Source organism: Trachemys scripta, chromosome 4 (genome assembly GCF_013100865.1).
Source record: "Trachemys scripta elegans isolate TJP31775 chromosome 4, CAS_Tse_1.0, whole genome shotgun sequence".
NCBI classification, from domain to species: Eukaryota; Metazoa; Chordata; order Testudines; family Emydidae; genus Trachemys; species Trachemys scripta.
In genome coordinates this window covers 96,698,312-96,719,359 of record NC_048301.1, presented here as the reverse complement: position 1 = coordinate 96,719,359, position 21,048 = coordinate 96,698,312, and the positions used below count along the sequence as shown (strand labels likewise).

General features: G+C 38.8%; 1 protein-coding gene across 3 annotated transcripts; it reads right to left on the bottom strand.

The window, feature by feature from the left end:
• Positions 1-675: 675 nt before the first annotated feature.
• RNF141 (ring finger protein 141) lies at positions 676-20,681 on the bottom strand. 3 transcript variants are annotated; one of them, XM_034770024.1, is made up of 6 exons: positions 20,543-20,681; positions 16,990-17,186; positions 14,567-14,675; positions 11,618-11,799; positions 5,266-5,373; positions 676-3,629 (listed from the first exon to the last, which is right to left on the bottom strand). In XM_034770024.1, the coding sequence occupies exons 2-6, from the start codon at positions 17,124-17,126 to the stop codon at positions 3,479-3,481; spliced, it is 687 nt and encodes a 228-aa protein (XP_034625915.1). In that variant the 5' UTR covers positions 17,127-17,186; positions 20,543-20,681; the 3' UTR covers positions 676-3,478. The 3 variants fall into 3 exon arrangements, with proteins under 3 accessions (XP_034625915.1, XP_034625914.1, XP_034625913.1); XM_034770023.1 differs by lacking the exon at positions 20,543-20,681 and adding an exon at positions 20,331-20,482 and having other exon boundaries at positions 16,990-17,189; XM_034770022.1 differs by lacking the exon at positions 20,543-20,681 and adding an exon at positions 20,331-20,482.
• Between the last annotated feature and the right edge of the window lie 367 nt (positions 20,682-21,048).

Genomic DNA, 21,048 nt, shown 5'->3' with positions numbered 1-21,048 from the left:
CCCTATAACAGAAAGCAGTCAGTAGTAGCTTGGCTGGCACCTTCAGAGGAACATTCATTTTCAAATTTAGCAAGTTATTACAGGTAGTTTTACATATTGCACTTGCCTCTTAGCATCCCTGCCCTTGTGTGGCAGTGCACTCATTTTCCTCTTCACACCCTCCACCTGCCTCCCTCACTACCCCTCCCTTCCCCCCACATCAACACAAACCAAGTGACTAGAGCAGGAAACAGTGACACTAATGATACATACAAATCCTGTTTAAAAACACACCAGACCTAACTGGACAAGGAGGAAAAAAATATTCTAATCTTTCCAGTATAGTAGTTTCAGGTATTATTGTGTGATATGAGTGGCTAAGCTTTCTGAAAAGCATGCTTTTAAATTGACTATATCCCTTTAACAAGGAGCTTTTCAAAACACTTCGGTGCAAGAAACTCCAACTGCAATGTTTCTTTTATGGATTGGGGGTGGGAGATAAGCAACAGCTTCCCCAGATATGGGGGTAACTTGCTTATTCTCATTACACTTTTAAAGTTTAAACCACATCCTACTCACGAATAGCTTATGTTCTTGTTAAGCATACCATCTGTATGATGGAATTTAACTGAAATTAAAGCTTTATTTTTCCAGTATATCATATTAGAGAAACTAGGAAATCCCTTGAATTTGGAATTCCTTTAACATTTTCTTTCAGAGTGTATTTATTGCACAATTCATACACAAGTTACAATACATTGGGAATGCCTTTAGCTATCAATACAATCAGTAGTGTATAAGTTGTATCCCCATATCAATCCTTTAAGAAATCTTCACTTTAATGCTAAAATACAGAGCATAAAACAGCAATTTCATATGGCCTCCAACAATAACTATTTACACTGATTCACATTCACACATCAGACTTTTGAAACCCACTACCATGTTCAAGTTAACTTGAGCTTTTTCCTTTTCTAGTATTTATCTAATATTAGGATACAGTAGGATTTCAGACTATGAAATACTGCCACTGCTGAACTATATTCTTCAGTGCTAACATACTTTCCTTTTATAACATACAGTACATACTTTACAAGGCACACATTACAGTAACTACATCACAGTGTGCATTAGAGAAGCGTAATTTAAAAAGCTGTACAGAATATAAAGTTTACATTTTCACTTTTTAAACAAATTTACAGTTTTTGCTTTAGTTAGTGCTGCGTGTCACTATGTTATGGTTAACAACCTATCTGCATTCACTACAAAGTCACATTTTAGTGAGTACATACAAGCCCTCACCAGAGAATCAGCATACCAAAAATCTCACTCAAGGAGTTCATTTCTTTTAATGTTTGAAAAAATAAAATCAATTGGAGGATTTAGTGATTTCAGATGCTTGCTTGTGGTTCAATATAAAAATAGCTTAAAAATTTAAAGGTTATTTTAACCCCCTGAATGCGGACTAATGCTGGGTAGAAAGGAATAAGAATAAAATGGTTTGTGTTTAGAAATGTTACTATTTTAGTGGGAAAAAAACAAAAACATTTTGCATTTTCAGCACAGGTTTTCGTAGTATTTAGTGCAGCCAACTACTCCACAATATTTAGTGCAAACAAGTAATCCACAGTTTTTCCTCAAGTATCCGGAAGGACTCACTGACATAATAGGATTAAGAGAAGGAACCAGTTAATTGTTTTAGATCTATAAACTCAGACAGATTTTTATAAGATGCCTAAATACAGATTTACACAATAAGCCTTAACGGTTGTGAGGGTGAGTTGCACAGGATGTCAGTCTGATTTGGCTCACTCTATCTTTGAGTCTGACTCCTCTGCCATAAGCCAAACTCCAATGTTTGTCATATTCTGTACAAGTTTCCAAGTACAAAAGTTTGACAGGTACATAGGTAAGACTCCCAGGGTTTGGTCCCTGGGTATTGTTACTAGTCACTCTTTGGTACGAAATTTCACAAAAAACTGCGTATCTGTAAGTGCAGAACCTAGCCATGACAGAGTTTTAGCCTGAAACAACACTATGTTTTAACAGATATGGCAAATAAAACTGCAATTTATACAAGAATTTGTCGTTATTTGTATTCAATGGAACAACTGCATGTAAGTGTATCAGTATGACTCCAAGTGTTAAGTCAAAACAGTTCAATTCGTTAATTGCAAAAAAGAAGAACAATTATATTAGCTCAATGTGTCATTTATGTATGAGAGAATTCAAAGTCTGTTCCCTGTGCACTGGCACTGACAAAACTTCTTTTAAAAAAATATAAACTTAAATATTTCACTGCAAAAACACTACAGAAGTATCTTGGTGAACTCCTATCATTACTTCCTTTTCACCAGATTTTCAGAGCTGTAAATTCTATTGGAAGCAAAATGAAGCTATTGTTATCAAAGCAGAAGTTTCTCTGCTACAGAAAGGCATATTGCACTTGTAGAAATAAAGTACAGCACCATTTTAGTTTTTTTTTTTTTTTTTTTTAAAGTATGAATAATGTTGTGACTTGGAAAACTTAGGAAAAATGGAGAAAGCCAAAAGCATTAGGACTAAACAAAGCCATGACAGCTACTGTACAATGCCTTTCAGTAAAGTGCGTTCTTTTCAGATATGCTTAGTGCACAAGACAATTTTTGGCTGTCGCTCATCAAAAAGCTATGGAAATATATCGTTTTAACCTTAGGGACTGTGTGTGAAGCTGTTTAGCATAGTTTCGTTAGCTATGAAACTTTAGAAATCAGATAAAATAGCCTTCTAAAAGGTTTACTCTGCTAGGAAAAAGGGAAAGCACACATGTTGACACGGCTGGTTTCTGTAATCTCTGAGAATAGATTTAAAACACTCTTCTATACTAAAAATTACTACTGGTTTAACTCAAAACATTTAAATACTAAACAGAAACAAATGACCATGAGTGAGGGAAGGGGCAAAAGACGCTTCTCAAATTTCAGCAATAAAACTTCACAGTTTAGTTATAATTGTGTAATCCTAACTCGTGTTAACAATCTTTATTCCTGTGAGTCAACCCACTGAAGTCAGTGGGACGAGCTGTGAGAGAATGGATTACTTATGAGAAAAAGGCTGCAGGGCAGGCCCTTTAATAAGAAGATGCTGCATCTTCTATAATAAAGTTCCATTTGTGGTGTTCAAAAAGCTGGTGCACAATGCTATTATGTTATAATTAATACTAATAAAATTATTCCAATGGCTCTTAATCTTGTCAGAAAAGACATTGTTAAAGTAAACTTTACAAGCGTTAGTGATTTAACAGTTTAGAACATTTAATGAAGCTACATATTAAAAGTTAAGAATGCACCCAGACATATTAGCTCATATACCCTGTGTTTTAAAAGAATAGTGTAGCTTTAGCTTACAGCAACCAAAGAGACACCTAAATGAAATGAAGTATGGATGAATGGGAATGAGAAGAAAAAGCAGATGTTCATGACAATGAACTTTCAAGTACTTCTTTCAGTAGTCATCAACATCATGGTCTGTGAGGCTGGCCTGCCTCATCTACCATGTTGAGTATATAGCTAGCAATGTCATCTTCTGTAGGTGCATCTGACACCACCCAAGAATCATTTGCCCCAGTCACTTGTAGACGGCAGATAGGACAGTTCCTGTGGCGATCACTCCTGTTTAGGAAATCAGAGAAATAGTTGGTTAAAAAAACAACAAACAAACAAAAAAAAACCATGCACACTTCTATCTGAGATGCAAGTACTGTACAGCATCTGCTTTTACTGTCAGCCTTTGCATGCTCTGTATATTAAGAGACTCTGAGAAATATAACTGGATTAGGTGACTACAAGCATAACTGAAAACCCAATCACATGAATAGTGCCTTTGTATTGTCTTTGCAATCAACATTAGTCAACAATTCTGAGTGCAGCAATATTCTTACGGGTGATAAAAATGGTATAAAGATTGTCTTAGTGGCTCAGGATCATATTTTCTCAGGTTAAATAAAAAGGTTTTTCCAGTTCTAACCATATTAGCCTAACTTGGGATCCAGACGTCAAACTTTGTTTTGACTCATACATCAAACAATAATAAAGACTATGCAACGGAATCTAGTTAACAATTCTGTCAATCATAATGGAAACCAACTCATTCACACAGCAGAGATAGTGGGTTCTGCAGAGCTAACAGGCACAAAGTCCTACTTGTCCAAGGTAAGTAGTAAGTTTGATTATACACAGGGATCCAATTTCTTTGATTAAAGCTGTGTGAGTATTGTGTTAAAGACTGTCTCCTCGTCAAGAGTTTGAAACAACCACAAAGAATCAAATGTAGCCATGGGTAAATGGCCAACTCATTTAAATTAATATGGATTGGGCCTGCTGCCCAAGTAAACCAGAGCTGAATTTGGCTCTCTGACTTTTCCCCATGATTCTAAAGACTGGCATGTTAATCAATGGCATGTCCTCAGCTCTAACTTTAGAGCAAAAGGAAAGGCTAAAAGGCAATCGGTTGCTGGTATTGTGTCTAACTTGATACTATATTGTAAAATAAAAGTTATGCATACATTTCAAAATACTATTTAGTATTAATTAAAAACAAACTTTCCCCCACAAAAATTATTGTACTGGAGTTTTATCAAATGTAAGGGAAAATTTAGAGTATTTGACTGGTGAAAAGACTTCTCAATTTAATACCTAAAAATATTCCCTTTGCAATATGTTGATTCACAAAAATAATAATTGGGCATTCCATTTTGCCTTATGCTTGTAACATTTAAAGAGGACTAGACTAGTTTTTAAAGAGAAAAATTTTGTGGAACTTCTGACCTGAACAGATCAAGAAGCCAGATTCAATGCGTTTCCCCTTTTCCTCTTCTTGAAAACTTCATGCATGTCTACAATGTTTTACAGGAATTAAGAATAATATAGGCAACAAACTACAAAAGGTGTTTAACAATGAATCTTCTTCATTGACTCAAAGTTAATCAGTTTCCCTGTAATTTTTAATTAACTTGCTTTACATCTAATTATGCTTTATCAGCTACTTTCACTATTACAAGTGAATTCTCTGCTAGTCATCATTAAGAATTAGAGCTTCTCCTGGATCAAGTTGTTAATCAAATGCTTGCAAATTCTGAAGTGACCCTTCATCGCTCTCCTGCAATCCTGGTATTTGCTCAAGGGTCCTATCCATCACATGTACATTACTCAAAAGATATCTTTAAACATTAGAGCATATTGGTACAGAGGAGTCCTTCATACTAAAACCAAACATGTTAGAAATGAGCTTCCTTGTTAAGCACTTTACCATTTATCAATGCATTTCTGACAAAAGCTGTGAGCACATGGTAGGATCAAATCAGCACGTCCATCCATGCAGATGCAACATTCCTCCTCCTCAGTCAACTGTTTAACCCTGCAATAGACAAAACCGTATTATTCAGTCAAAACATAAATTCAACACTATTCTTCTTGTACATATGCAGACTAGTTATTTATTTTTTGTAGATATAAACATTCAGATTAGTGATAAATAAGCAGAAGAGCGCTTAAAAACATATCATCCATTATGCAACCTGTCTGTGGCAACAATTGTGGCCCAAAGTCATCAACAAAAAACTGCAAAGGAAACTGGGACTTCACTGGGATTATGCAACCTATTTTTGTATCGCATGATTCCTCTTTTGGTCTTACAAAGGGTTAGATATTCATCACTTTTCATATTGACAAGTGAAGTCTGCAAAGTTCTTATTCTGAACCATTGCATATTGCATCCTTTGACCAAGCAGCTGACATTAAATTTTACAATAAGGGCAGGGACAGACTCTGCCTTCAATGGCCAAAATGCTACCCTAAAGCAGATATAGCTTTTAATAAATTAAACTTTGACTTTAGGCCAAATTTTTGTTTACTGGCTGGAACAGTCAACAGCTGATTTTTTTTTAAAACAGGATCCCTGACAGAATGCCTTTTCCATAATATTGCAGTTGATGCTGATGTCACGAGACTAGCTGTTTAAAGATCTCCTAGGGGGCAGGTTGAAGTCTCTCTTCAAAATACTGCACTGGGGTACTGAACAGTGGGGGTAGCATTGCAGAAAGGGTTTCATTTAGTGGCATTATATTTCTAGAACAACTGCCCTGGTTTGTGACTGTTTAACAAAGGTGAGAGACTAATTTGGGTGGTCATTTGATTAGATGTTTTGTGAACTATTCTAATACAGAATTGATGCCAGCTAATGTAATGTCTAGTAGTTCAAGTGTTTTTGTTCTAGTCCTCAGCACTTCTTTCAGGGCCAAGTTTACGCCTGGGATTTCCTTTCCAAAAATAAGAGAATCAGTAATTTGTAGTTTATTTCAGGCTGCTGTCAATGAGAAGACATTCTTTACAAATATAGGTAGTGGTTAGGATATAGCAAGGCCTGCTGCCAAATATATTGATAACCAAAGAAAGCATTTGAATTCATTAAAAAAAGAAAAGGTGGTTATTGACCGTAGGTCTTCTAAACAACCTCCTCTCCGTTCAAAAAAAACCAGTGATGGGCCTAGGGTTGCCTTTTTAGTTTGCTACACAAGGAACATTGAAAAGTATCCCCATCCCTATCAAGATGGGGCAAAAAAGGTTAAAAAAACATATGTACTGCTACATAATTATGGGACTCCATTCTCTGTTAATAGCTGTACCTTTCTATGACCCTATTTCCAAGTATGAGACATTTACTGGTACACGCATACTAGTGTACCTGCTTGATGCACCATTTTCAGCAAGTTTCAAGGAGCTGGTATTTAGTCATGGGACCAAGCCCTTGAAAATACTTGCAGCCAATTTATAAGTAATCCAGAGAGTAGAGTACTGGATACAGATGACATTCTGGAAGGTTTACAAGTTTGGACAGACCACAAATGGAAAGCCTTAGGTTTTAAGGATGACATAAGCATTTGCTTATTTTTCACTAGTATTAGATAAAGTTAGTAGAAACAATAAAGATATTTTAATATACTCTGGATGGGAAAGTAGATGCAACACAAGAGTGGGACACTGTTTAACTGGAAGGGGTTAAGATGAAAGGAAAAAGTAAGTAGATAATATTCACTATTTTTGCTCAGTGACCGCTAGCTCTTGCAGAGCTAACAAAAATCTGAAAGGAAGCAGAGTTTAGCCAACTGAGTATTTCACACAAAAAACAAACAGATTAACTGGGTAGAAGAACACTTGAAAGGGCTTCACTGTTTGTTTTTCAGTGTCTTTAGATATAGAGGGACATGAAAAATGAGAAAATGCTAGCTAAGTTGACTCAAGCTCATTACAAATAGCATTTCAAAATCTTTGCTTCCATTTGGCAGGTACCACAGGTTGCCACGAGTGATTTGATTTACATCCATCAGCTCATTTAAATGGAGAGGACGTTGCTCTTGACCTCTCCCTTCCAAAAAACAAAAACAAAAAAAAACATACCCACACTTAAAAAACAGATTTTCTTATTCTCCATATATCCCATCCTTATTGCCTCACCTCATAATTGAGGACTAGTACAGTGTATCAAGCTTCCAAAAAAAGCCTCTTACAGCAATTATGCAAATGAAAACACAGTGTCCATCTGTCTGAGAGTGTGACTAAAAAGCAGGAAAATACCTTTTTCCCAAATATGCGTACAATATATTTGTTAATGGCAGTGTTAGTGCGTCAATAAATCAGTAATAAATCAGTCACTAAATCAGCCAAAAAACATAAGACTGAATGTTCCTATGCAAGACAAACAGGAAATTAAATCAGAAGAAGAGTGTGTCTTGCAAAACTGTCCCATCCCAGTTTAGTTTATCATTCTTTGTAACATGAGGTTGCAGTCTCTTTCCCCACATTGGGTAAGTAGTATTAGCAGGAATTTCACATGCAGTTCTCCCCCCACTCCTGCTATTTTTTATCCTTTTTGTGTTCCAGCTTATAGAACAGTGGTTCTCAACCTATTTACCACTGTGGGCCAGAATGTGTTACGTGGGCCACATCCAACACTACCCGTACGGCACTTGGGGTTTCACATGGGCTGCAGCTGTGCGCTGACTGGGCCACAGATTGAGAACCACTATTATAGAACAACATAACTGGTGAGATTTCCTTGAGTTCCTGACTGAAGTGGGAGACAAATCCCAATGAATTTTCATAGGATTTGTGATAAGTTACTTAGGTGCTCTTGCAATTTTGGCTCAATATTTCTTTTCAGTATTGCTGTGAGAATGCATTTAAGAAAGCTCAATGAAGACTATCAAAGTGATAGCTTATCCCCAAAGCTTTCGCTACCACCAGAGATGAAACAAGTTGGCAAGACAAAGATTTATTATACGGGAGTCATATTTGAATTTTTCCACTTTGAAAGATTCTACCACTGCAAAAGTATTCCTTACGTTTAAGATGGAAAATGCTGTCGAACTAGATAATGTCCCTCAAAACTGAAGAAAGAGTGCCTGCTGTAAACATAACTTAAACAGGGGACGTATTTGGGGTCAGGAAGGAATTTTCCCCAATGTCAGATTGGCGAAGACCCTGGGGGGGTTTTCGCCTTCCTCTGCAGTATGGGGCACGAGTCACTTGCAGGTTTAAACTAGTGTAATGGTGGATTCTTTGTAACTTGAAGTCTTTAAATCACGATTTGAGAACTTCAGTAACTCAGTCAGAGGTTAGGGGTCTATTACAGGAGTGGATGGGTGAGGTTCTGTGCCTGCAATGTGCAGGAAGTCAGATTAGAACAGTGATCACCAACTCGTCAATCACAAATCGACTGGTTGATCCTGGAGCCTCTTCTGCCAGTTGATCGTGATCTCTGGGCCGCTAAAAGTCCGGCAGCGCAATGGGGCTCAGACAGACTGCCTGCCTGCCATGGCCCCACACCGCTCCCAGAAGCGGTTGACTGCTAGTACATGTCTGCAGCCCCTGGGGGGAATGGGAGGGGGGGACTGGCCAATGAGAGCTGTGGGGATGGTGCTTGCGGGTGCAGGCAGCGCACGGAGACCCGCTTCTGCCCCCCCCTCCTCCCAGGGGCCGCAGAGATGTGCCAGTCGCTTCCGGGAGCGGCATGGGGACACGGCAGGCAGGCAGCCTGCCTGAGCCCCTTGCAACACTGACCGGGAGCCACCTGTGGTAAGCGCCTCCTGGCCGGAGCCTACACCTCACCCCGCCCCCTGCACTCCAACCCTTTGCGCCAGCCTGGAGCCCCCTCCTACGCCCAAACTCCCTCCCACACCTCAACACACTGCCCCAGCCTGGAGCCTCCTCCTACACCCAAACTCCCTCCCAGAACTTGCACCCCTCACTCCTGCACCCAACCCCCTGCCCCAGGCTCAGCCCCCTCCCACACTTCAAACCCCTCAGCCCCAGCCCGGTGAAAGTTAGTGACGGTGGGGGACAGTGAGCGACTGAGGGAGGGGGGAATGGAGTGAGTGGGGTGGGGCCTTGGGGAAGGGGCAGGGTAGATCAAATTCAAAAAGTGATCTTGTGCGTAAAAAGGTTAGAGACCACTGGATTAGATGATCATGATGGTCCCGTCTGACCTTAAAGTTTAAGTCTGACAAGTATTTTATTTTCATACATCTTAAAACAGAGAAACAGATACTGCCCCCAGTTATAGCCATGCAACTCTCATGTTGCATGGCTCAGTGTTTGGATGCTGCACACTTATCTGAGCTTCGGTGTTGCTAAATGCTATTTTTTTTTTTAAACATGCGGTCATGTATAATGAACCTCATAGTCATGATTTTATATTACAGATCAATTGAAAAAAGTCATTTTTCCTACTGGTGCTTTGTACAGACACATCAAAAACCACTGGAAGTTTCACCTTACAAAACAAACTGCTTAAGACATTGACGTGAACAGCAGACCAACAGTATAAGACTTCAGAAGCTTCAGATCTGGTAGCCAGAACGACTAACTATCACAGAATCCCGAAGAGCAAGCCACATGTTTAAATTTAGTATATTCTTTCTTAAAGAATACAAACTACACCAAAGGAACCACATAACTCTAACAGCTCAAAGAGACAGGGCCAAAATATCCCCCTGCTAAGGAGTCAACAAGAGGATAAGGTGAGGCATTGATATAACTGTACTAGTGCAAGCCCTAATGTAGACAAGCAAAGCCACTATTTGCCCTATAGGAGTCTAATTCTTCCTGAAATCAGGTTCAACTTCACTAACACAAACAGAGGTGCTTCCCCATCTACATTAGGAGTTTCATCAGTGTCTGCTTTGGGAATTTTTCCTGTTCACAGCCAAAATTCCAGCATCTCTGTTAAGTGGTTTCTAGGCAATAGGTGTTCTTCCTTCTTAAAAAGGGCAGAACAATGACTTGTTTCGAAAGTGCAACAGATTTTTTTTCCCCACCACAAGTTCTGTGCACAGGTCCTCTTAAATTGCTAAACCAACTCTTGTATGTCAGTTTAAAAACACTGTACTATCTTTATTCTGAATAATCTCCCTTTCTCTCACTCCCTCAAACAATTGGAGCTTGCAGTCTGGAGCTTGCCAGCTTTGCTATAGGTATTTCCTCGCCCATTACTCAGAAATAGCATTGTTTTACAGCGTATGATTCCATTTAGGCCTAGTCTACACTGGGGGGGGGGGGGGGGCGGGGAGGGAAGGAGGGGCGGTCGATGTAAGATATGCAACTTCAGCTACGGGAATAGCATAGCTAAAGTCGACATATCTTAGGTTGACTTACCTCCCATCCTCACGGCGCAGGATCGATGGCCGTGGCTCCCCCGTCAACTCCGCTTCCGCCGCTCGCCCTGGTGGAGTTCCGGAGTCGACGGGAGCGCGTTTGGGGATCGATATATTGCGTCTAGATGAGACTTGATATATCGATCCCCAATAGATAGATCGCTACCCGCCGATCCGGCGGGTAGTCTGGACGTACCCTTAGTTATCATTGTTTAAAACATCTCCCTACCTTACTTCAACTTTCACATTTAACTTTCAAGGTAATACAAACTTTACATTTAAACAGTTAGCAATAGCAACTTTTCAACATGGAGATAGGGTGCAAAGCTTCTTGCCACTACATTCACGTTAACCATTTTATAAATTTTGAACTAAAAGGTACTGCATGTGCTGATCTCAGTCTGTTGCTTTTCCTCCTAGCTAACAAAGCAGGATGCCAACACCTATGAACCAGTACATGTTTTTTTTCCAGTCTTACAGGTTAAATTATGGTTAGCATTGATGACTTTCAAATGACAACAGATGGGAATTTCCAAATGCCAAAATGTGAGGAAAAGAAAGTTTAAGTGGAACAATAACATTAAGTCTGTGTAAACAAATATAACTGAAAACAGTTTTGTAGCCACAGCTGATTTCATTTCCTTCTGTTTCCTCACTCAGAAGAGACAACATATACTAGGTTTATATTAGACTATAATAACTAAAAAGACTATTCCAAACCTATTGTGTACGGGCACCAATGGTAATTCAGAGTCAACTACATGATTACAAGTATTTACACCACATCCTTTTTGGTAACATGCTCACTGTTTGGCAGACAAAATCTGTTCTACCCACATTTATTGTGTTGGATGGTAACAGTTCAGATTTAATATGATTTTGGAGGGTGTATAGTTATTACAAACAAACATATATATACACACATACACAACCTGTAATATATTGAACTACCTTCCCATCCATAAGCTGGCCTGGCAAGATGACACAGATGACAGACTTGCAGCAGTCCCTTCAGAGGCACTGCTCTGTGCAAAAACTCCTGCTGCTTGACTTGTGATGTCTTTATAAAGCTGAATAAACTGATACAAGTTCATAATTCTTGAAGCTTCTACAATGCCACTTGTTTTGTTTATCTAAAGATACAAAAGTTTATAAATAGATTTGTATTATGTAACAAATATTAAATTTATCTGCCATCATTTTGAACATAGGTAGGTAGGTAAATATAATCAAATGCACTGGAAAATATGAGCTTATGTGTGATATTTGCATCTCACTAGACTTATGGTATTCAACTATATTAAGCTATAATTAAGTAGAAGCATTTATGTCTAGGAACTTTAAGCATAAACAAAACCTTTGGACAGAAATCTATTGTTTCATTTTTAGGGCTTAATTTAGCCAAGCCAGTATCTAAATTATACAGTACCCACTATCATGATTACAATGACGACTGTCTTGATAGAAGTCATCATGAAAATCTTGTTCTTCAAAGTACCTGCCCCCGCCCAATTTTTTATATGTAGGCTAAAAGTAAAAAATAAAACTATATTAAAAATTGTTAGTCCCAGAGAATAGTCTTGAGCTATGCTGGATTTGAACTCTACCTGAAGGAATTCAAGAGCTTTATTAAGATTCTGGATATCACTTGACAAGCTAAAGTAACATGTAAAAAAATTAAGAAAACTAAGAATGACAAAGTATTACAAAAAACACTATCAAGTGATCCATTTAAAAATACAGTAAGTGCTATCTTTAAAGATACTAAAATAATAGAGGTTATGGCCAGAATAGATCATAATCATCTAGTCTGACTTCCTGCACTACACAAGCCACAGAATTTCAACCAACAATTCCCATTTCAAGGCAAATAGCTTCTGGATGAATTAGAACAGTGTTACTCAGACTGAGGCTCAGGAGCCACAAGTTGCTCTTTAATGTGTCTCTTGAAGCTCTTTGCAGCACAGGATATTAAAACAGTGTGTGATTTAAATATTAACTAAGCTAAGTTATTAACCAACCAGGATGCTATTACTATGTTATTAACCAATTGTAGTTGATAAAATAATACTTGGTCAGCCATTTTGCTGTGAGAATTTTATTTTTTATACCTATAGAGAGAATAGTAATTGAAACAATGAATTCATACTATGGCTCTTTTGGGTAATGCTGATCGCTAACTTGGTTCCTGAACTCCTGAGATCTGAGCATCACTGAACTAGCGCCTCTATTTTAGAAAGACATGAAATTTTGATTTCAAAACCTTTGAGTGATGAAAAGTAATTAAAAACCTTGTGCCTTACTTGAATTTGCCTAGCTTCAATTTCTAGTCATTTGAATTTGTTATGCTTGTTTGCTAGATTAAACGGCCTTCCAATACCAGAAATCTCTTCCCAAGTAGGTACTTACAAGCCATAATAAAGTCACCTCTTAATGGTCTCTATGAGATACATGGATTAGATTCTTAAGTCTCACTGTAAAGCAGACTTAAGAACTCAAATTATTCTTGTAGCTCATTTCTAAACCCTGATCAATTTTTTTCCAACATCCTTCTTGAAGCATGGACACCAGAAATGGACATAATATACCAGTAACAGTCTCACCAATGCCATATACAATGGTAATACCACTCCTTAATCCTACTTAATATTCCGCTGCAGTAGATTAACTCTTTTAGATTCACACCAACAAGTTGATTATTCACCTTTTAATCTTTTTCTGAGTCATCTCTATACAGGATAAAGGATAGGGGACTGTAAGTGTTACCTAGATTTTTTGCTCCTAGAAGTAAAACTTTGCATTTGACTATATTAAAATTGCATGTTTGATTATGCCCAGTTTACCAAGGGATCAAAGATCACGCTGAATAACTGACCTGTCATTTATTTATCACTCCACCAATTTTTCTTTCATATGCAAACTTTAAGAGTAATGATTTTATATTTCTTGCTATATCATTTAACAACATTAGGCCAAGAACAGATCTCTGTAGGAACGTCACTAGAAACCACCCTGATTCAGTGACTCATTAGCATTGAGAACAGTTAGCCAGTTTTTATATCATTTAATAGTTGCCACACTGATTTTGTATACTGTTACCTTTTGAATTTCAGTGTCAACTTCTGGTTTTGTGGGATGAATATCAACAGCAAAACTAACAATTCAATATTCCAAAGTAGCACTATTTGCTTTCTTAGGATGAAGCATCATTGAACAAGTGTGTTCATTATGAGTTTCAGTAGGGCAGAGAGCCAAGATGAAGTCTTACAGTGAAAAAACAACATTAAATTGAAGTCATACACATTTATTGCTGCATGTTAATGCAGCTATCAATTATGTACTTTTAACAGTGTCATGGAAACCTATCTTGCTCCTACAATTAACTGAAGTGTCACAATAAAGTCCTGATCCTGCAAGATCGTCGAACTGCTGTGAAGCCCCAATAAAAATGATTTGCCTACATGGTTCAGCTTGCACGATCAGGCCTAAACTAATACCATTAAAGGTCAAAGTTTCAAATTAAAATAAGATTCACTTCATTTTTAAGAGTGTAGGAATTTTATCTCCCAGTGAAGTTCATTCTGAATGTCCTTTATTAATATGCAACCTCTGTCAAGCTTGGACTATAAAACTAAACTAATTTAGTCTCCAATTTGTTTCACTTTCTGTTTCTTATATATTAGAAAGATGTTCCAATGACTGGATTGCAAATCGTTCAAAAGCGGTCATGGAAATGTTACTGTTGATATTGACTTTTTAGGAAGACCTAGATTTTAGGCCTAACTGTACTTAACAGTATAGGAATACCTCCAAATATTTTTGAAACATATTGTACTGAACAACAATTTTTTTCAGTTACCTGCAATTAAAAACCTGAGTTAAAGGTTCTGATAATTTTACCTTAGTACAGACTATCCGAACCACCACCTTCCAAAGAGCAGAGGAATCAGAACCTGGCAGCACTTCAAACAACAGATGTTTGTCCTGGCCAGAAGCCAACTTTGCAGTGCTGAAACACAGATGCATTAATCCGACATTATATATTAGACAGGCAATGCTTGGTGAAGTCACCTTTGAAAGAAACTTAGACACTGGCATCATTTACCCATCCACATTTAAACCTGAACAGCAGTTATATCAATGCCATAGAAATCAACAGGGTTCTTATGTGCCTAAAATTACTCACATGCATATTTGCAGACTCAGGACCATAATGAGCTATGTAATTGCTAAGTATTATAGATACACTCTTAAATATAAACAAACAGGGTGGATAAAAACGATTTTTTTAATCGCATTTTTATTTAATCAGATTTTTTTGATAAAACGCTTTTTGAGGAAAAAACCTAACGATAATTTTAATTAAGATACATTATAGCTCAAAAGATATCTCTATAGCTCAAAGATATCTCATCATGGAATAGGGATTATAAATTCTAATTCTATAGCATGAGACAATATATTCATGTAATGTTTAAGAAAAGTTTTGTAAATGAGTTCCAGTAGTTCATGAATTGGGGACCCAACCTTATGGGGTTTCAAGGGCTTCTGTATAAATTATTTACATTGATCTTTCTATCTACCCAATGGGACTCGGTGCTCAGTGTAGAAGATACCATCAGAGATGCTTAGTTTTACAGTTCTCAAACTGTGGATTTGTGTATCCAGAGATAATATGCTTGTTAACATCAAAAATGTTTTAAAATAAATAAATAATAGAGAGGTGAGAAATAATAGACTTCAACCCTATTGTCCCTCTGCAAATTTGTGTTCACAGAATCAATCCCTTACCTCTCTCTAAAAGTACAAAGTTTCAAAAAGTTCAATGAATAGAAGACTGTTGGGGGCAGAATAGATCTGGAAAAGGAAAACAAGTCTGGAGATAAATGTAAGAAGGGAGGGACAGGCAGTAGAAATAAAAGTGAAACTGTTTGAGCAGTATATTCCAGAAGTCTTGAGGTCTTTCTGAGCATAACCTTCATTGATTTAAGATCTACCATACAATTCTCCTACTAGAAGGGAAAACTTATAATGGCAGCAGGCTGTAAAAGAGACCCAATTTGGGAGTAAGAACATTCAAGAAACATATGTTTGCTGATGATGTTTTAAAGAAAGTCACACCAGTGAACTGGTGGAAGTCACTTAAGCACTTGGATTCAGAGACTGTTGAAGTAATAATCTCACTTTTAACAGCAGTAGCTTCTTCTGCTGGTGTAGAAAGAATATTTTCTTCCTTTGAACTAATTAATTCCAAATTGATAAAACGTTTGGGACCTGAAAAAGCAGGATAGCTTGTTTTTCTTTTCCAGATTATGAACAAACCAGAAAATGAAGGTGAAGACAACTGAGTTAGCTGCAGAAGACAATATTTTAAGTTTCTCATATTGACCTGGCTGACAGTCTGTCTAATTTTTGTTTGTTTTTAAAAAAAATATTTCATTTAACTATTTTAGTTAAAAACAGTGTTAACAAAAACAAACCTGATTTTAAAAAACTTGAATGTTTAACAAATACAATATTTTAACAAAACAAGCATATGAATTTTTTGAATGTTTGCTGTTGAAGAAAAAATCCAGAATACATAATATTTAGTTAAATAAAACAATTTAAATGTCTGTCTGGCGATGTTCTCCTCCTAATACAGCATGGCAAGAAAATCCTCCAAATATTAATGATTACCTGTTGAATTGGAGATATTTATAAAGTCATTGGGAGGTGAACTATCTGCCTCAATTACCTTTGGTAAATGAAATAACTAAACAATCATTCATTTTCTGATATAGCTGTAAAACTAATCTGAAAAGTTTTCAAAATAAATCACTTAAAAATGTATAGTGTGTACCTTCTAAAAATGAAACCTACATCTCTGAGTTGTGAAGAATATGTATTAAGGTTATCACAACCAACAAGAATGCACTTTTATGTAGAAATCCATGATTAAATAGAGTCTTTCTGACTAGTGAGTAAATCAATTTGGATTTAAATCAAATCCACCCTGTAAATAAATGAAACATCAATAGATAACCTTTCAATTTCAGACCCAATATTCACATTCTAAATATTTTTCTTATACACAAACACTTTAAAAGGATAAATGAGGGCCAACACGCTATAATAAAAACATTCACAAAAATATCAGTGTAATATTAATAGATTTGATTGATCCTATATAAATAATTTCAATCTCAACATCGACTTTGAGAATTTAAGGTCATATATTTGAAAACCTGATAGTAGATTATGAATAAGCCTAAAATACTATTCCGTACATAGTCTTTGTACAACACGACAATGGGAAAGAAATAAAGAACATGCAGCCTTACACATCATTAAGTTCAGCTACTCGCCCCAGAAACTCTTCATAAGTCAGAAAGCCACTTTCTAGAGCCAAAGATGCATGTTTTATTACTGGCAACTTGTTAATAGCAGTGTGTGTCTGGTTTGAAATCTGTTGACCCATGACGAAATTCTTCAGCTCAATGTCCAGGCAGAAAGGAGGTTTCAGTCATTTGTGGAGCTTCTGCTAAATACATTTTAAAAAATTGTATTAATATAAATTTAAGAGTCTCTGCTCCCTTTTTTCTCTTTCCTTTTAAGCATAGCAACCTATCTACTCTTTAAGGGGTTTGGAAAATCACCCACTGATTATTAAAGACACAGCCTTGGATAAGGGATACATCCATAACGTAACCCAGGAACAATGCAATAACACTTGTTGGAGTGTTACGTTTTAAAGTAGCAACTTGTGAAAAGGCATTCTTTTGTTCATAAATTTATTCCCATTATATACAGAATGAACTGTTTGAAAAACTCCACATTGCAATGTTTTCAAACACAGGAATGCAACATGATGTGAGGCTAATGTGTCAGTTTAAAAAAGGATTTTTCTCTGCAAGTCAGAAGCTCTAAGAACTAATCGTATATTTAACTGTATAATTAAACTGATATGTACAGAACAAAATGTGTTTCCCTATGCTTGTCTCCACAAAGAAGTTGGATATAACTAAACTGGTTTCTAAGTTGACTTAGTTTTATCAGTGCATTCCCCTGGGGTGGACACACTTAAATTGATTTCAAAACATCCACTGTAGGGGGTTGCACTGATACAACTAAGTCAATTTAGAAACCATTTAATTAAATTGTATGCATACAGAAATTGCACCAAGGCTTTTGAATATTAAACACAAGCCAAAAAAGATACAAGCCAGAGATGATGTTACAGAACAGTAAAACATTAAGATTCATGATTACATTAAGGATTAAAAACTAGGCAGAGCCACATGATCCTCAGATACCTCTCTGGCTACCGATTTGTTTGATTCAAGTAAAAGTTTCCCTCATTTAAACAATCTTGTATAGACTTGTTCTAGTTTCTCCTCCCATTTCCTCAATTCATCCAGCACAGGCTTCCTCTACATTCCTCCACACTTTCACCCCACTGGTGGTGCAAGATCATTCTCCACAGATTCTGATCCCAATATCCAGAAGAATCTTCATACCCTCACCTTATCTAAACTTCATTTCAAGTTAGTCAAACGTTTGCTTCTCCTTACTATTTTTATTTATTTAAGAGTAACATCTAAGAGGGAGACAAAATAAATCTGTAGGGATGTAGGCTCAGATCCTGCAGTCAGTGCCACTAGTACAGACCCCTGTGGAACTCCATTGACTTTAATGGGGCTCTACAAGTCTGAGTTACCAGATACAATTGAAGGACCTGGGTCTTACTTTGTATTTGCAGTTGCACTCTGAGTTTGGTACTAGCCACATTATAAACAGATTTATAGTGTCACTGTACAAGACCTTGATCGAGCAAACATTTCTGCATAAACATTTGCAGGATCAAGGCTTACTGCTGTAAATAGCTGATTGCAACTACATAAAATTTTGGACAAGAACAAACAGACAAAATGTGTGTTACAGTTGTGAAAAGTACATTCTCCTCTAAGGGGTCAACTGTGAAATATCCAACTATATGTTATACATCAAGATAACAAAAACTTAAAACTTAATTGTAAAATTCAGGCCAAATTCTGTTCTCAGGTTCTCTGAATTCTCACTTAAAATCACTCTTCAACACCACTCTTTCCTGACTCTTGCCCTCGAATTTAGTTTTTAAAATAAAACAAAGGGAAGAGAAATTGAGATGTATCTATAACCACAATAAGCACCCCAAGATCTTTCACTAGCATTACCTCCATCCCTCACATACAACCTTCCTCTGCATCCTCCGTTTATGTATTTCCTTGTAAACCTGTGCCCAGTTTAAACTATTAATTTATTGGGGCCAATGCATCTTAATGGAGCTACATGACAAAAACAAGCCAATCTATTAGTACCTAACACCACAACAGAGTTTGCAAATGAAGGAGTTGGCACACATGCAAAAAGTTGCCTTCTCAAACAACTGTTTGCCTTAATGTTTTCTCCATAAAGATCAACATAATCCACATTTGATTAGAAAAATTTCAGCTGAAGAAGTTAACAACTGACTTAACAAACGATAAACTGCTTTCAAAGCTAAAGAACTCTTGGATTGTTGTATGATCATTTAAAGGCCACGCTAAAACCATAAGTAACTTTCAATCTAGTCAATTTTACAGCCATGTTAAGCCATCCAGAAAATAAGGGTTTATAATGTAATAGCTGAAAGACCAAAATTATGGGGAGAGAGTAGTTTACCTAATAGGTGTTTTCCCTCTTCAGTTACTCTGAAATTATATAGCTGTGACAAACAGTAACACTATAATCAAGCGTGCACTAAGCCTGTATCACAGATTCTCCATTCTTGTTCTAAACATCCTTAATTTAAGTATTTATATTTGAATTCAGTACTCCAGAGATGAACTAGTAGGTTCTCTGCTTCAGTAAGCCACTATGTAACGTAACCCTTAATATACTACATTATAAACTAAAGACTTGTGGGCGTTGACAAACAAGCAGGCATATCTATTCCATGATATTACTGAATGGAGATTTAATAATGAACTACTCCTGTGCTTCACCCTTGGCACAGCCAGACCTGCAGATAATATGGTAAGTAAGCGCTGCCACTGTTTCTGGCGAGGGTTTGTGGTGCAAAGCCAGAGTACTGTTGTCATGCCCATTACTGTGCACAAGTACAATCATTTTACTGTGTTGCCATTGAAGTTTGCCACGCTTCGAGTAGCGTTGCTGAGGCCCAACCAGTAAACCTCGGGCACAATGCACTCCCCTCCCTTACAACAACTCTTGCCGTTACATAACCCGGGACCCCTATCACAGCATCAAAGCCAGAGCGCCCAGGTACAAGCAGCCCCGGCGCTCGCACGGGGGTGACGGGCCGGCCACTGGGCTGAACGCTCAGGCAAGGTGCACGTTTGCTGGCGGGTTTCATCCAAGCTTAAAGAGGTCCGCGGAAGGCGGCTCCCCGGGGGCTGCCGGGCCCCCACTGCTCACCGTTACCCCGACGCCACAACCAGCGGGCACGTGGCCGGCCCCCGCCCAGCTCCTAGCCCGGGGCGGGCACAAGCGGCCCAGGACAAACGCCGCGTGCCCAAGGAACCGAGGCGGCGCGTGCTGACGGGCGGGAGCGGGGCTCCGGTCTCCCCGCAGCCTTTCACCTGGGCCCAGCCCTGCCTTGCCCGCCGCCCCTGTCACTGCCCGGCCCCAGCGGCAGCCTCACCCCACACCCCCGGCATCCTGTCCCCGCGGCCGGGCCCGCCACGGGCTGGTAACGGGATCGGGACGGGGAGGCCTCCCCGCGCTCCCCCAAAACCCAACCGCCAGCGCGAGCAATGGGGGCCGCCGTCACGCGCGGCGCCTCGCTGACGTGCTCGGTTGTGCGCGCGCGCCTCAGCCGCCGCAGCTAGGAGACCGAGGAACCCGCCCCCTCACCTGGAGGCTCAGGCTCCGGGCCCGGGGAGTGGGTGCCGGTTGGCTGCCCGGTGCCCAGCCATAGCGCCCGCCAGCCAGGCCTGCTGCTCAGAGCAGGGGCCTGTGGGGATTGCGCAGCAGGGAGATGCTGGGAGAAGGGGAATGGAGGGTGGAAAGTTTCTGGTGGGCCGGGGAGCCCCCTCCTAGGAGACGGTAACGCGTCCTTTGGCTCGAGTGGGTGGGCGCATCCAAGGGGGAGGCGAGGGGGAGGCCTGGCAGGGATTCTCCGTGTCTGATTTCTGTGGCCCTACATGGGGCGGCGGAGGTGTCTTGTTGTTGGGAGGCGCTGGCTGGACAGAAGCGATGGGAAAGTTGCTTGTGCTCCCTCCAGCATGTGGCTCCCATTGAACTACTGCCATGCTGCCTTGCCACCTACCTCACTGTCCCTGGTGCATACCTGGCCTTCGTCATGCTGATGTACAGTGGGACCCAGCCACTTCAAGCCATGCTGGCACAGCTGCTCCACA